Below are 16,492 nucleotides of genomic sequence, written 5' to 3'. Positions count from 1 at the left end.
CATTCATTTCCTGACAGTTGAAGCCACTTTAGACCTAGAAGCATCAGTAACATGTAATGAGTCCAGTCCTAGAGACCAAGATTCTGACCTGGAAAACCTTGACTTTTCCAGAATGCCAAGCAGTCAGTTCTTGCTTCATGACTGCTAAGGAGTTTTCAGCAGCAAGAAACAACTAGCTACATGATCTAGAGTTCACATGACTTCTCACAGCTTTTTGACTGAGACATGTCCAGATTTACACTTTGCACTGCAATTCAATACACAAATATATATATATATATATATATATATATATATATATATATATATATATATATATAAAACGGAAGTTCTATAAATCAATACTTCTACTTCTTTTGGTGTAATACGCTAGTCTCACTAACTGATATCATAACCTGTTAACTGGCTGCAAGATGTGAAAAATATTGGTTCGTGTTGAAAGAACAACTCTCATAACCTGGCAGAGAGCTGCATGTGAAGCACTAGAAACAGCAAATATCAGGTCCAAAAATATAAGCACAGTTAAGACTTCCTGACATACACTGAGAATTCAAGATTTTATCAGATCACTGAAAGACTGAAAGGACAGGACTGGCCTGTCCTGCCCTGAAGACTGCTCTGGCAAGTGTGCAGAGTGGGGTGGTAAGGCAGAAAACAGGGGTCAGTGAGTGAGTCCTACAACAGCACCCACAGCAGGCAACCAGAGGACGGATAACCAGAGTGCAGCAGGGGGGAGGCTCCAGCGGCTAGCTGGACACAGAGAGCCAGAGTGCTGGAAGGAAGGTTAGGAGGAGCCTGGTGGAACCCAATCATGGAGGAGTGCTGGTACCTGGAGAAAACTCAGGTATTTATTTCCTGTGTGTGACTTCGTTTTTTGAGAGAAGTGCCAAGAGGGAAGTGGATACAGACAGTGTGGCCATGTACATGGACCTCCAGGTCCCAGAAATCACCCAGGACAGAGGATGGCAGCGAGCAAGAAGTCCATCCCATGCAGGCCTAACAACCCTAAGAGGTAACCACTATTAGGATCCCAATGTTACAAAGGAGAGAAAAGACAAAGAGGTTCTTAGCTAAGGTAGCAAAGTGAGAAAGAATGTTCAGAAGACAACTAGAAATATAGGACCTACAGCAACATAGAGACATCAAACACAGACATGGCCCCTAACCTCAGAAGGAAAGAAAGAAAAAAATGATATGCCAGGAAAGACTGCCAGTTAGGAGACAAATTCAGAGGAGCAGACATCAAGAGCCCTAACACTGAGGACCACAAAAAGGAGGAATCATCTCCTTCCTGTCTGCATTTACATGACACCCAGAGTTTCTACAAGTATAAATAATGGATCATGCTGGCAACCAGATATTTTCCCTCTAAGTTCACAGTTATTAACTCATATTCAATCCATATACTTATGGCCATTAAAGACACAAAAGAACAGGACACAAAAGCAAAACTGGATGGCACTCCCCACAAACAAGCTCTGAAATAAAGCAAAAGAAACACAAAGTGACCTTGACAATGATCCACCAGGGCTGCAAGGGTCTTCAGTCTTATTTTGGGATCATACGTCCAAACGAGGAGGCGCCGCAATGTTAAACTACTCTCAAGTCCCAAATTCACACCCTGATCATCCTCTAGCTGCAGCTGAAAAACAATGAAGACAGAATGTTTAAGTACAAATAACTGAACACATCACATTTCTTAATCCACACAAAGTGAACATAAGGTCCCTTATGAGAAAATAATAGTACTTTTAAGCTACAAGTGGCCTTTAAATGGTAGACAGGACCCTAAAAATTAGCAACAAATTGGCTCTAAGATACACTGAAACTTGATAGACACTCGGATCTTACAAACAGTATTATGAAACAGATTGCTATATTTTAAAATATATGAAGTAATTTAAAATATCCTATATATCTTCAATTTTCTAACAGTTCAAATCATGAGGAAATTATAAATACAAAATTTTACCTGGGAATGTAAAACAGAGAGTAATCGGTAGTATTCTTTGAGTTCTTGGTGCAAGGCAGCACAAAAGCTCTGTTTTGAAAGGAAAAGTATAATTAAAGCAGGACTCTGATTCACTTTAAGTGCAAAGGCATGATGCTTTCAGATAAAGCTCAGGTACAGTTCAGTGTGATCTAAATCCTGGTTCTGTCAATGGCCTTCTAGTAGTTTTAACCACAATATATATTTTAATAACATTCGAGAATTGTCGTTCCTTAGTACAAAAAGCAGGAACATTGCAGAAGAGGAATAAAAAAATGTAGTATGGTTTTCATGAAGTTAAAAGCATAGACACATTAGAGAATGATCCTTTACCTTAAAATTATGTCCCTTCTAAATTTCTAGAATTAAAATGTAATTTTCCTTAATATTCTTAATTGACAAAATTTAAAAATTGGTAAGTCAGAGCCAACTCCCCTTATTTTTTTGTTTGCACTACTCATCTTCCACTCCCAATATTAAAAATTCCTTTGTGCATCTCCAACATTAAATACAGAAGAGGAGGATTCAAGTCAAAACGACAGAATAAGACCTACAAGAGGCACCTTCACAGACCGGCAGGTTATCCTGCAACTAGAGCCTTTGCTGTGAACTCTGGGATGTAAGTCTAGGACACACAGGGAAGGCTGGCTTTTCCAGAGCCTAAACCAGGTGTCCTCTAACTGTGGCCCACAGGCCACATGCTGCCTGCCTAGAACATTTATCTGGCCCGCCGGGTGTTTTTGCCACCGCTGCCTGTCCTGCTTAGCAGCCGATTCGTCCGGTGCCCACAGTGTGCACTCTCCAACGGTCTGAGGGACAGTGAACTAGCCCCCTGTTTAAAAAGTTTGAGGACCCCTGGCCTAGACAGACGCAGCCTGCAAAGGGCAAACCTGCTCTCTTTAAGCAAGCATGCATGCGCCATGCTTTTCTGCACATGCTAAAGCAATATATCATCAGTAGTCAGCTACTGGTTTATTTCACTGTATTTGTGGGTTTGTGGACTAGGACTAATATGAACATTGTCATCCCTTCAACTATAAAAATGAATATAAAACATACTAATTTTGTACATATAAAGGAATACATCAAGAGTGAGATCTGCAAGAAGCAGCATCCTAGACTTTGGAAAAAGGCCTTAGGGTGAACCCTGGGTTCCCACTGCAGGAACCATCGGGGCCCTCCCCCCGCCACCCCAAGCCTGGCTGGCTGACTGACCCAGATAGGGATAAATGAGAAGATGCAGGAAGGTGCTAGCACACAGTGGGCAATGAGGAACCTGCTCAGGCACAGCACTGCGATTACAAAACTCCATGCCAACCCCCACAGGCAGGTGGACACACACACAAAAGTTCAAGAAACAAAAAAACTCCTGATCACTAAAAATAATCAAATCATCACCTATCATATAAAATACAAATGTATATAGGAGTGTGCTGGTCAGCTTATAAGTAGTCTAAACAGTAGTCTAAACAAAAATACTAACATTACAATAAGAGTACTCCAGCACTATGTGTATTCAAGATGAATAAGTGGGGACACTGGTAGTAACGACACCAAGATGACAGGCACAGACGAGTACTCCCGCCTGCTCTTAGAGACACATGATCCCCTCCAACAGCACTAATGACTCATCTAATAAGCTAAACCACTGCTTCTTCAGAAATTGGATGGTACAGAGCAGTGACTTTAAATAGTAGGTAGTGGAAGTAAAATGGAAAGAGCTGCAAAGTGGAAGTCACTTGTCACACCTAGGCCCACATCTGCCATCTACTTATCAGGGCAACTTGGTTAAAGAGATTAAACCTTCTGAGATTCCATTTTCACATCTGTAAAATGGGGACAATTCATATTTGGCCTGTTAATTACGAGAGTTACCATGAGAATCAATAAGGACATAAAAGAGGACACTTTAACATTCAGTTCTATAAAATATTATGATACTACTACAGTGATTACCAATAGTCACTGGAATAAAATGTCTATATTATAGTTTAGTTTTCTTGTATTCATTTGTTTGCTTTGTTTCATGTCTAGGAAGTTGACTAGTAAGTATCAGTGGAATTTGCACGGCTAAGGGGATGAAATAAACAAAGACATGATAAAATTGTCCCTTGGGGAAAAGGACAAGGACTCACAGACCTCGGAGCTTGCTCCTAGGAGGGATGGCCCATTGGCCTCAGCTGCCTTGAGAATATCACTCAACGTTATGGCAGTGGAGCCCAGGCCCGTTCCTTGCTGTCCGCCCACAGAGAGGGAGAGCAACAGCAGGCCATCAGTCGGCTCACTGGACTGGTACCCGGGCCCAGCAGCTATAAGGGCACTCTCCCCTCATCTCACCATGCTGGAAACCATCATGCCCTCCACAATGCACATGAGGAAACCAAGGCCAGCACAAAGCAGCCTGTGCAAGACAACACCACTACTAATGGGTGAAGCCAGAACCCAAACCTGGGCTGGCTCACCTCAAAGTTCAAGCATGTCTCCCACTCACCAGCCAGTGCTGTGCCATGCCATACTGACAGGACACAGCTGTCTGATGGTTCTGTCTCAGTAATTTTCACCGGAGAGTTCACTGGCAATAATTATTGCCCAAGAATCAACTTATGAACAAAACCATATGTTACGTAACCATGAAGAAGGGCTGGGACAGTGGAGTTGCAGATTCTCTAGAACTTAGCTGCTTCCCAATGATTCCAACAGGAGGAGGGAAGACCAGCTCTCTCCTGCCAACGTGCTGTTCCACCACAGTGCCCATCCATGGCAGCGCAGACACAGGCAGCAGCAGCATGTGTTCCTATCTCCAATTTCTCCTGTGCTACCTGGGGAACAGCAACAGCTGGGCATGTTCCCCTGGGCAGGGCTCATCCCTGCAGGGTCCTCCTCCAAGCTTCAGGACCTGATAATCCCAGCCTCTTCTCTCTGCTTGTTACCACCTGTCTTCATCAGTTTTCTTTTGCTTTCACAGTCCTCCAACAGCTACTTCAACCAATTTGCTGTATTCAAGGATTCTTATCAATACCTACGGTGGCTTCTACTTTCTTAAGTGGACCCTGACCGATATAGTTGGTGACTATCAAAGCTGCTTTATTTTAAAAGAACCCTCTTAAGTGTTATCTTCAAAGTAAGATTTAAAGTAGATTAAGTAGTTCCAAAAGCGAACAGCATCCCAAACATTCTAGTAGTAACAAACATACCTGGCCAACAAGTCCAAATGAACGGTCCAGACTCCTCTGGTCAGTGTATTTTCTGATTTTATTATGTAACCATCCCAACTCAGCAAGTCTGACTGCTGTATCTCTCAAAGATTTACTTAGGTTTGCCTAAAAAGAAAATATATCAAGAGTTAAATATTAAAAATCAACATTAGAATTTCAATTATTATTTTTCTCAACCACCTGTACTTCTATTGATACTATAACACCTAGGTTTCAATATATAAGAGTTAAAAGTAATTAATATGCCATCATTACAGGGAAAGAAAAAAATATCAGGTAACAGCAGCAACATAGAACACTGTGAAGGGAATGCTAAGCTCATGTCAAGTCACCCTGTGGAATGACTGCCTGGGACCTGGAGTTGATGCCTGGCGGGGCACAGTCACCCACTTCAGCCACTCTCTGAAAGGCCTAAGAGACACAGTGCAACACTACACCACACAAGGGGCCATGGGAATGGCAGGTTCTAGAAGAAAACAAAACCAAGCAAAGATCCCTGATCTGGAATCCTGTACCAATGGCAAAGATGCCAAGCCAGACCTTTGTCATCAGGTACCTCAGACATCACTGTAGCAGGACGCGGAAGTCAGCCAGGTAAGGTAGCCACATCAGTAAACACACGGAAAGGAAGCACATGTTTATTAATTACAAAGGGCCCCATGACAAAATCACACACCTACAAACTCGGCAGGGAAACATAAACCAGAACTTAAACTGGGTGCAACTTGACCCAATTTTATTAAATCTCAATACCACTTTATAAATTAATAGCTTGCTATCTGAACTTCGTGACATTTTATTCATTTTGAAAAATTTCAAGGTAGATTTTACATTACTGTACCTTTCCTTCTACTTTGTAACAATTTTCAGTGTTGCTCATTTTGATGTTTTTGCCATCTATGCCCTGGAAGACATACAGAATGTCCCTTACCAGAGCTGCTTCAGTAACTTCCATAGTGCCTGCAAAATGATTTTTAAAAGAGAACAATTATCAGACAACACATCTTAAGATGAAATAGATTTTATAACATAATTAACTTTAGATTATGTATTTCCCATAAGGACAAAATTTACAAACAAACTAAATAAATGGGCTCAAGATGAAAAAGAGAGCTTGAGCTTACAAAGAAACTAGGACTTTCTGAAAAGAGAGTGGAGACCATGCAATTTCTTATCAAAGGGTCTTTTTAAAGGACAAGGCTCTATGTGGGAACTTATGTATAATCAAGGTTGCACCACAAACCAAGTACAAAGGGATGACTTACTTAACAGAGGGTGCCTGGAGAAACAAGTTACTACATAGCAAGTACACCAACCTGAGTTTCTAACACCAAATAAAAGGAATTAATAGTATAGAAAAGATCTTTATGGTTTCCACAACTCCTTTCAACAAAAGCTGAGTCTGAATTTGGGTATTAGGCCACAGTGAAAAAGGGGAGGCAACGCCCTAAAATCCAAGACATCCACTGGGGGAGAGAGCAGCCTCAGCACCCAGTTTGGGGTCAGCATTCACAGTGCGACCAAGCCAGCCGTCAGAGGAAGAGGACAGGTGTGTACAGTCATGACTCGGATGTTCTATCAGATCGACTAAATCAAATTCCTTAATAGTAGTTGTTTAAATCTTACACATCATTATTGTCTATTTTTGTCTGCTTATTCTATCCATTACTAAGAGAAGGAAGTTGAAATATCCAACTATAATTACGGGTTTGTCTGTTTTTCTTTCCAGTTCCGTTAGTTATGCTCTGTGTATTATAAAGCTGTTAGTAGGTGAATACAGGTTTAGGATTATTGTTTCTTCCCAAAGAACTGACCCTTTCATTGTTCTGAATGTCCCTCTATCCCTGGTACTACTCCTTGAATCTGCTTTGGTATCAATACAGTCCCCTCTCTGTCATGGTCAGTGTTTGCTACATTATCATTTTTCCATCCATTTACTTTCAACCTATTTGTGTCTATACAGTAGACACAATATAGAATGTATCTCTTATAAGCAATACATAGTTGTTTGGATGGAATTTTTTTAAAAAAACTGTCACTTAAACCAAGTGTTTACACATTTAATATAATTACTAATATGCCTAGGTTTAAAGTGACCTTACTGCTGTATTTTTCTATTTATCCCACTGTTCTTTTTTCCTTTGTACATCCTCTCCTGATTCTTTTGGATTAATCCAGTATATTTGAAGACCATTTTATCTCTTAGCACTGTATAGAATACAGGTTTGGAGGCACTGGTTACAGATCAAGTGAACAGCATTCTGACTCAATCCAATCCGGAAGCTCACATGCTAAGCCAGGAACGCCCAGCTGTCATGCATGACCCAACAGTCTAGCTGCTGTGGACAGAGAGAGGCAGGTACGTGCGAGGTACACAAAGGGACAGGCAGAGTTGTGCAGATGCTGGAGCCTGCTGCAGAGGGCTAAGGACTCCACAATGTCCCACAGTTCTAACCGGTGCTCCTCACCTTTGCATTCTATGCAAGGACAGATAAAACCTATAGCAATTTCAGAACCAGCAGATTATGAACCAATAGTAAAACCCAATCTTCTATGTTCAGGGCACTCATGTTTCAAATACTGCTATTTGTAGTGTTCTCAAGAAAGAAACTCAAACTTCCTTTTAAGCACTGGTACTGTGAACACAGACACAGCCCCTCGGTGGGACTCGGGCTCTGGTGGAAGAAAGTGACTTTTTCTTGGGGTCTAACACAGTCTTAGATACATTCCAGGGAGAAAGGCAGGATGAGAGCAGAGACGGAGCATGCTGAGGCCAAGCACAGCAGACAGCAGCAGAGGAAGGAGGCCACACAGATGGCCAGCCACAAAGCAGACAGCCCCAGGGAGAGTTCGTGACATGAAGTGCAAAGGCAGACAGGCTCCCTAGAGCACCAGACATCAGGGACGCGGGCCTTCACTCTGAGCACAACAGGAAACCACCAAAGGGCTTCAGGTGGGGAATCCTAGACCAGCTTTTCAGAATAGGGGATGGATGAATCCTAAATTTTCAAAGAAAAGCAATGTGAAAACACATCCTTACTCACCACCTGTGTCCCCTTCTCTCCTTGACCGCGTCACGTTGCGAGCAGTGTTTGGGATACCTCTTGAGGTAGTGGTTTGCAAAGAAGGCTGATTTGCAGTTAGAGTCCACGCAAGCCGTGACCCCAGCTGCTGTCGAAGGCAATCTCCTATCCCTGGAGCTTGATGAGACTGCCTAAAAGACACAAGTAACATTTAGTATCTTCAAATAACCAGGCTATTCACTGAAGAGACAAAAACATTCCTAGAAATGCTTCTTATATCACTATGGTGAATTACATAAACTCATAAATCTGAGATAGGTGATACCCTGATTTACCCTAATTAAGTACATCAATAAGTCTCTGGCAACTGCCCAGGCCTCACTGGGATCCCTAGCCTCGCACTCAGACCCAACATAGCAATGCTAAACTCCATCCTACTGCCACCTCCCATAAGTATTTCTTACCCTAAAAATCAAAATCCATTTGACTTCTTCACAAACACATAACATACATTAACCACCTATAACCACTTTGAAATTCTCTGCTAATATTAACTTCAAATCAACACCTTCCCCTACTCCACATTTACTGAGCAGAGAAACCTCATCCCCTCCAACACTGCCCAGTGGGCCTGTCCTCACATGTCTCTGGCCTTCAGGGTGCTCACTAGGAAAAGAGATACTGCAAGGCCAGGCATGGTGGCTCATGCTCGTAATCCTAGCATCCTGGGAGGCCGAGGCAGGTGGATGGCTCAAGGTCAGGAGTTCGAAACCAGCCTGAGCAAGAGAGAGACCTTGTCTCTACTAAAAATAGAATGAAATTAATTGGCCAACTAAAAATATATACAAAAAATTAGCCGGGCATGGTGGTGCATGCCTGTAGTCCTAGCTACTTGGGAGGCTGAGGCAGAAGGATTGCTTGAGCCCAGGAGTGTGAGGTTGCTGTGAGCTAGGCTGATGCCATGGCACTCTAACCAGGGAAACAGAGTAAGACTCTGTCTCAAAAAAAAAAAAAAGAGATACTGCAATTTTCAATTAATCTCTAACATGTACAAACACACCAAATCCAAGGCAAATATATATTCAAGGTCAAGGTGGCTTTTGAGTAATTTTGAAATATGTCAAAGTTGCTTTTTGAAAATCTAAGAACCTGATAGCTAATTTCTAACAACATATGCTTTGACAACTATGGCAAAAATACCACTTCTTGGGACTGTAAAACACAAAACTGAGAATCTCAACTGCTTCTAGGGGCCAGAGCTCTGGTTTAGTAGTGGTGCAACACTGGTGGGTCCATCTACGATCCACTCACAGAGTGAAAGAGACGAGGAAAAAACTGAAACCACTCTTGTTTAATTCTATTTTCACTGAGGAAAAAAGTCAACATTTATTAAAACTGTGTCTTTGAGTATAGTTCTAAATTAAAGAGAATGATTCTAAAAGACTGATTCAGTTCAAAGTTCCCTATACAGCTTACACAGAATAATTACTTTAAATTCTAAGGTAGAAATGAGAATGTCAGTTTACTCTTTAGCCAGATCACAAGTTGTAGACTCAATTTGTGGAGTACTCTTTTCACTGGCATAATGTTTTCTATGCAGTGTGTGTGGTACACATATTCTGTTTTCTAATATCTTGAACATAATTTTATAACTCACAAAATGATTTATAATCCCATTATGTTCACATGGACAACATCCTGTTTGATGCTGAATCCTTGGTCACCATTTTTCTGGAAAAATATCCACTTTTTTATAATCTGCCTTAATGTGATTTCCAGGAACCAACTACAGCAAAAAGAAAACCCACCTGTTTATCTATACATAGAAAGTATATTCAAAAACAAAAACAAAGCTCTAGAGTCCATTAATGACAGTGGCATCTGCTTTATTCTCAACCATAAATTCTGTATTTCCTCAAACATGTTTGGACATGATTTTGACATCTTAGTAAATGATTCAGTAATAACATCTTCACTAGGCATTTCTGCTTTTTATCATCTTAATTCACATGCACTAAAATGCCATAATCCTTTCTTTAAAGATTTTGGCACCAGTGGACAGTTCAACCTTACTTTCTTTTACTTACTGATTTTGTTAAAGAACCCAAAGAAGAGAAAAACATACATGAATGAAGAGGCCAATATTCACTCAGAGATACATTTGAGAACACAGAGAACAGCTCGCCTTCAAGGTCCTTCACAACATGCACCTCCACGGACAGGTGAGAGCTCGTTGAGACTCTTTTCGATCAGCTCTAACAATTACAAAGTGGGAAGGATTCCTGTTGTGATGCAGCTCTAGGGAGGATCACCCTGAGACAGAGCATACTGGACACAGTGTCCAGTGGGAACGCTGCCAAGCACGTCTGAGGCCCTTCCTATGCTGTCAGTGAACACAGGCACCTAATGAGAGGCCTGCAGTATTTGTTTCTACATGGAGGAGCCTGGACCCATCAGCCTGGCCTTACCCTGGAAGGAGAGGCTGTGGCGTTGGTGCTGGACCACTGAGGCCGCACAGGCTGACACTGCTGATGCCACTGCTGCCCATGCTGCCGGAGCTCGGGGCTGACGGGGCGCTCCGGTCCTGGTAGCTCAGGGGGAGGCTCTGAGGCCGGGCGTAGTAGTAGGGAGTTGAATGAGCGTCTCTCGGTAATGCTTGAGCAAATAACGCAGCATAGCTAGAAACCTGGAAATACAAAAAATGCATCAGGAATACAGAGATAGGAAATTACAGAACAGTTTTCCCAAATCTACAAAGATAATTTCTATTCAGATTTTCCTTCTCTATGATTGGATTTGGATTTCATTCTTTATTAAGCAATAAACTAGCTGACATGCTTTTGAAATATGCCAAAACTGATAAAGTTTTAGAAAACTTTCTTAACTCCAACAACTATTACATTGTCTGATAACTAAACACCTTATTTATTCCAAATTCAAGCAAACTGAAACTCAAATAGTTTTTAAAAGTTTGGCATTGCTATATAATGATTGCTTTATATTTATGTGTTGATATTATTACTTACATTTATATTATTATATAATGATTGCTCAAACTAAGGCTTTAGAGATAATAATATCTCTTTCACCCATATTCTTCAGCTTTCAAGTATTCAAATGTCTATTGCAGAATATTTTACTACACGATACTTTGGGACATGGAACAGCCAGTCGCTCTCTGAAATACCTCAGAGGACAAAAACTGAACACAGGGACAATAAAGCTTTACTCGTGTAAGAGTCATGGATGTTCATTACGAGAACTGAAACAAAAAACTCAAGCGTCTTCCAGTTCCTGAAGAATTACCCGACTGTACTAGTATTAGTACTGGTATTAGTAACTTTACAAAGCAAACATTTTGAAAACTAACAATTTATTCTCTACTTAATCATCCATTGTTACATTTGAATAATTGTTAAAAACATCTTCAGGAAACTATGCAGACAAAATGCCATTTAAAAAAGGGAAAAAGAAAGCCAAAGCCCCTGACCTTCCAGGACTAGATAAGCTTTTTGCTTTTCTCCTATTGTTTTCTTACCTGCAGAAGCTGATTCCTATCAAAATTTGGTGTAATTGCCCTAACAGGAGACACCACCTTGCTAGCCCAAAGCCACTCACCTTGCTTGGCTGCTTGCGTGGGTCCTCACTAAGGCTCAGCAAGAGGTAGAGTATTGACCACTTGTTTTTCAAAATTCCCTGTTTAGGAAGAAAATGAATATTGAAGAACTATTTTATATTACTCTCTAGTCTTATTTTCCTCTCTCCTAAACTATATTTATTCCAAAATAGAAATGCATTCTAAAATTCACATGGTGACATCAAATCTAACTCTGTTCACTTCAGGCATGTAACAAGCACCACCCCTCAAAAGGCGCGAGATCGACTTTCTCACACAATCAATACCCTCGAGTCCTCTACCCCACAGGCTAACTCCAAAGTCGCTAACAAGAATGAGTTTTTTAAATTACCCTTTTCTTAAATAACAGTATCATCCTCCCTGAAATAATTCTTTTAACTTCCCAAACACAATGATTATAAGACAAATGTCATCATAAAACATGTTAATTTTTTTCCTTTATCAATGTCCCATTTACTCCACAAAATAGAACATAAGAAAAGAATCCTAAAGTGCAAGAGTTAGTCTCAGCATCATGTATACCTAAACTCAAGACTGGGTTCTGAAGCACATAGTTGTCAGGATAACTAACTCCGAGGTTTCCATGTGAGGGCTAGCATATAGTTCATCAGTTTCCAAATGTGTTTCACACCAGCCTGATTCACTCACAGAGCAGCTGCGAAACCCCAGTACGTTTTACCTCGAATTTCCACAGCATTCTACTCTATTCACATAGCCTTACCTTTTGCATGCACAGGCTAGAATATATAAATATCTTTATTTAAAAAACAAATTATAGATGATTTCTTACATTTCATAAATTCTTCACTATGTTATACATTCCCTGAAAGTTTGTTTTAAAGAGTACACTCATCCCAGGTATTTAAATTACTATCTAACTTAAAAATTGATTTACACAGACTTTTTCAGAAACTCAACTGATTCCCCGGCTGAGGCCACAAGGATAAGCCCTGGTAGAGTCTAATCTTGTGGTAAACAGAGAAGTGGGCAGCTGCAATGTGACAAACGGCACTTCACAGCTTGTGCACACCTCCCAGAGGAGATGCAAATCTCTTAGAAAGATGAGCCATGCAAAGGGAGAGAAGAGAACAGAAAGCAGATCCGTCAGGCTAAAGCCGGGAATCAGATAGAAACCAACACTGGAAGAAGGGGCTGAGGACAGCAGAAAGCCTGTGGACGAGGCGGGAGGTCCTGCAGGGAGGCAGGCACAGACTGGCTAGAGGGGACCAAGTGAGAGGCAAGAGCCTGCCTAGGAAGAACACAGTCACATGGAGGGAAAGGTGAGCAGCTGAACTTGGCCTCAGTGAGCTGAGGACATGGTCGATTATGTCACCCTGGCAATCCTCCACAAGGAGGTACCAGAGCCTGGGAGGCGCAGAGCCTGGGAGTCCGAGAGGCACTTGGACACACGCCCTGAGATGCTCTCGTCACAGGAGCCCACAGCTTTTCAGGTCACAGAGCAGTCAGTGACAGCAGCTGCCGTTTAGTGGTGCCTACTGGGCCAGCTGAGTTACAACCATCACCTCCTATCACTGCTATAGACACACCATGACAAGATTCATTCTCTTTACTCCACAAGTGAGAGAACAAAGGGATCAAACCTACATAACTTACCTAAATCACAAAGCTATAACGTCTGCCTGACTCCAAAGAAACAAATGAGTGATGTCCTTATGAGGACAACAGATAAGGCTCAGAGTCCAGAAGACACCCAGGGTGCTCATTCAGGGCAAGGGGTGAGCACATCATCATTCCCAAGAGAGAGCACAGGAAGAGACAGGCTGGTCGTGGGTGGACATAGGAGGAGGTGCGGTGAATGAAATGCTCCTTTCAGCTTTGAGGATGCCGAGTAGTAGTGAGTCCTATAGGAGTTTCCTAAGGACTGAGTACGGATGACCAGCAGGCACAGGGAAAGAGGCAGAAAACGCTCCATATTACAGTAGGAGAGTGCTAGGATAAAAATCTCAGCTTTTATTTTACAAAAGATGTATATGGGGGCTAAGAGTGGAGAAAGTTCCAAAAATGAACAAAATTTAAAGGGGGAGGCAGCAATTTTTACTACAAAAAGAGCAGGTATAAAACACCCAGGGATTGGTTTGCTGGAGAGCTTTTAATGTGTGCCCAGATGTGGATAGGAGAGGGAAACAGAGAGGTGGTGAAGCATCAGGAACACCACCAGCAGGGAGCCACCACCACCGCTGGGCCTGAGGGATGGGGTAGGAACAAAGAGGGGACCAGGGAGGGCATAGCAGCAGGTGGAGCCTGCCCTCAGGACCCAAGGGCACCTCTAAGCCACAGGTGAATGGCTGCCTGGCGGCAGAGGAAGCGACAGTGCTGCCTCAGCCTTCTCCCACCCCACAATCTCACACCGTGCTTAAGCCCGGGCATACAATCTGCACCCACTGACCCTCCAGAGCTCAGGGCAGGAGGGGGAGAGAAGAGATAGATCCATGGAGCAACAGAATCCCCACAACAGATCTGGCAGCACAGATACTTTACACCACTCTACACCACTTAAGACCTGCTCTTAGATTCTGAAAACTAAAGGACCTAACTCAGTTATAAAACATTAAGAACTGTCCACAAACTGCACTGTAAATGTGCAGACACTTATCAAGACTCCATAAGAGCTAGAGGAACATGGAAGTAAACGTCTGTGCAAGGCAGCCGTTTACCTAGAGCCCAGCACAGACAGGTCAGCTCAGCTTCCCTGACGCTGCCCTGAGCCCCTCTCATTGACAGGGACCATCCACCTGCTATCTGCCCATAGCACCTGCACACCACGCCCTGCCCCTCTCACCCTGGCCCAGCCCCCTCAAGAGCAACCCTCCCTTCTTACAGCCTTTCCCTATCAGCTACATTTCAGAGTCCAGCCCGGGATCCACACCGCACCTTCCCCACATCTCCACATCACATCCAGACCTGCCCTCTGGTGCCTGATTTCTTCCTCCAGGTCTAAAAACAAGAGCAAACAGTAAGCTGCACCTCTGACCCTTACTCCCCATGGTATGCACAGCACACACACAAATGAGGACTCCCCACTAAGAAGACAGGACAAAAATAATATCACCAACCTTTGTACTTTTGAAGAAGTAGGTAACTTTAGCAAAATGATGGTATGGCTATTAACCTGTATATATTTTTCTACTTTAATTACCAGTGCAATACTATTATTTCCTAATATTTTTCATCTTATGTCAGCTATGCAATGAAAAACCCAAGCAAGTTAGATTTTTAGGTAGCCCTAGGAAGCTGGTCACTATTTAAAACATTGATGTTTAGAAATAAACATTCAGAGTTCCAAACAAAAGTTTGGAAAACCACCATTTTAAATTACAAAGTTCCTAAATGTGTTCTATCCAATGGCCAATATTAACAGACACAACACTTTCACTGGAGGAAATTCTCGCTTTTGGGATCTTGTAAGGCTGGGGAATGTGAAATCCAACAATGGAAGTCTTTTTTAACTTCCATTGTTCAATTGTACAGCAGTTGTTCTTAAAAATGGAGAAAGATTTAAGAAAAGCAAATGATGTAGCAGTTTAAAACAATTTGCCTGGAAATTAATGTACAAAAAAGGTTCATAAATATTTCAAAAATATTGCAAATATTATCAAAGTATGAAAAAAAGCATCCTTAAAACAGTTAATCCAAAGCCAAACTGAATTAATGAATCAAAATGGTCAATAAATAAACTTAGGGTTGTTTTAAGAGCAAGCCTCTTAAAACATGTATATGAATAGAGAGAAAGACTGAAAAAATATGAGTTTAATTACTGGAAGCATTAGGCCTAACTCAATCATTTTTATTGTTGTAACACATACATTATATGTTGAGCAATGCATTAAACCTCCCTGGATTCACCTTCTCTGGATGAACTAAGTTCCTTTACATAAAGAAACCACAAAAATCTCACCCTGTGATTCAATTAATTTATTGGTATTAGAGAGGTCTTTCATAAAATATCAGGTTAGAAGAACTATTCATTTTCAAATATCAACATCTAATCACAAAACATTCAAAATCAATTTTTTTAATTGAATATAACTATAAATTAGAACCTAATGAGGAATAAAGTATATCAACCAGATAAACTTTTGCTACTGACTATATACAGGTCAAGACTTCTACCAATGTGCTTCCTCCCAGCAATGTAATTAAGGTGACTATCATAAAGCTTAAAGTCTGATCACGTTCCCAGTGTAGTTTTAAATCCAGCTAAAACTTACTTCGAATATTGAAACTCTTTTTAAAAAGCAAATGCTATCTACAGTTAAAAGCCTTTATTGATTACAAAAAAAGTTTCATGTGACACCACAAAAAAAGGTTTAGACATTCCAATATCACTAGTAAGTAACACACTCAGAATACTGTAGCATACCTGTGAGTGAAGTTTTCTGTGGAGTTCTGAAAATAACGCAGCATCTGCTTCTCTTCTCTGTCGAATAACTGAAAAGTCAGAAAATAAGCATTTTAATCTCTCACACAAACATTCATTTTTATGACATTCTTTCATCTATGAGAACAGACAACTCTGATGAGCGTCAGAGTCAACAGTCCTTGTCAAACCAGACCGTGAGTGACGACTTTTAAGCTACATGAATCTGGTCAAGTCATTTAACCTCTC

General features: G+C 41.4%; 1 protein-coding gene across 1 annotated transcript in view; it reads right to left on the bottom strand.

Annotated features, from left to right (window-relative positions):
* The window catches only part of TUBGCP3 (tubulin gamma complex component 3), a 99,562-nt gene that overhangs the window by 70,334 nt on the left and 12,736 nt on the right, over positions 1 to 16,492 (bottom strand). The window contains exons 3-10 of the mRNA XM_012751985.2: positions 16,247 to 16,314; positions 11,847 to 11,924; positions 10,697 to 10,914; positions 8,250 to 8,419; positions 6,047 to 6,165; positions 5,185 to 5,310; positions 1,973 to 2,041; positions 1,510 to 1,642 (exon numbers count right to left, since the gene is read on the bottom strand). Of these exons, the coding sequence (XP_012607439.1) occupies positions 1,510 to 1,642; positions 1,973 to 2,041; positions 5,185 to 5,310; positions 6,047 to 6,165; positions 8,250 to 8,419; positions 10,697 to 10,914; positions 11,847 to 11,924; positions 16,247 to 16,314 (981 nt within the window). The remainder of the gene's footprint in view (positions 1 to 1,509; positions 1,643 to 1,972; positions 2,042 to 5,184; positions 5,311 to 6,046; positions 6,166 to 8,249; positions 8,420 to 10,696; positions 10,915 to 11,846; positions 11,925 to 16,246; positions 16,315 to 16,492) is intronic.

This window comes from Microcebus murinus, chromosome 13 (genome assembly GCF_040939455.1).
Source record: "Microcebus murinus isolate Inina chromosome 13, M.murinus_Inina_mat1.0, whole genome shotgun sequence".
Taxonomy (NCBI): domain Eukaryota; kingdom Metazoa; phylum Chordata; class Mammalia; order Primates; family Cheirogaleidae; genus Microcebus; species Microcebus murinus.
Note: the sequence above shows the minus strand (reverse complement) of the source record. Positions and strands in the feature narration are given on the sequence as shown.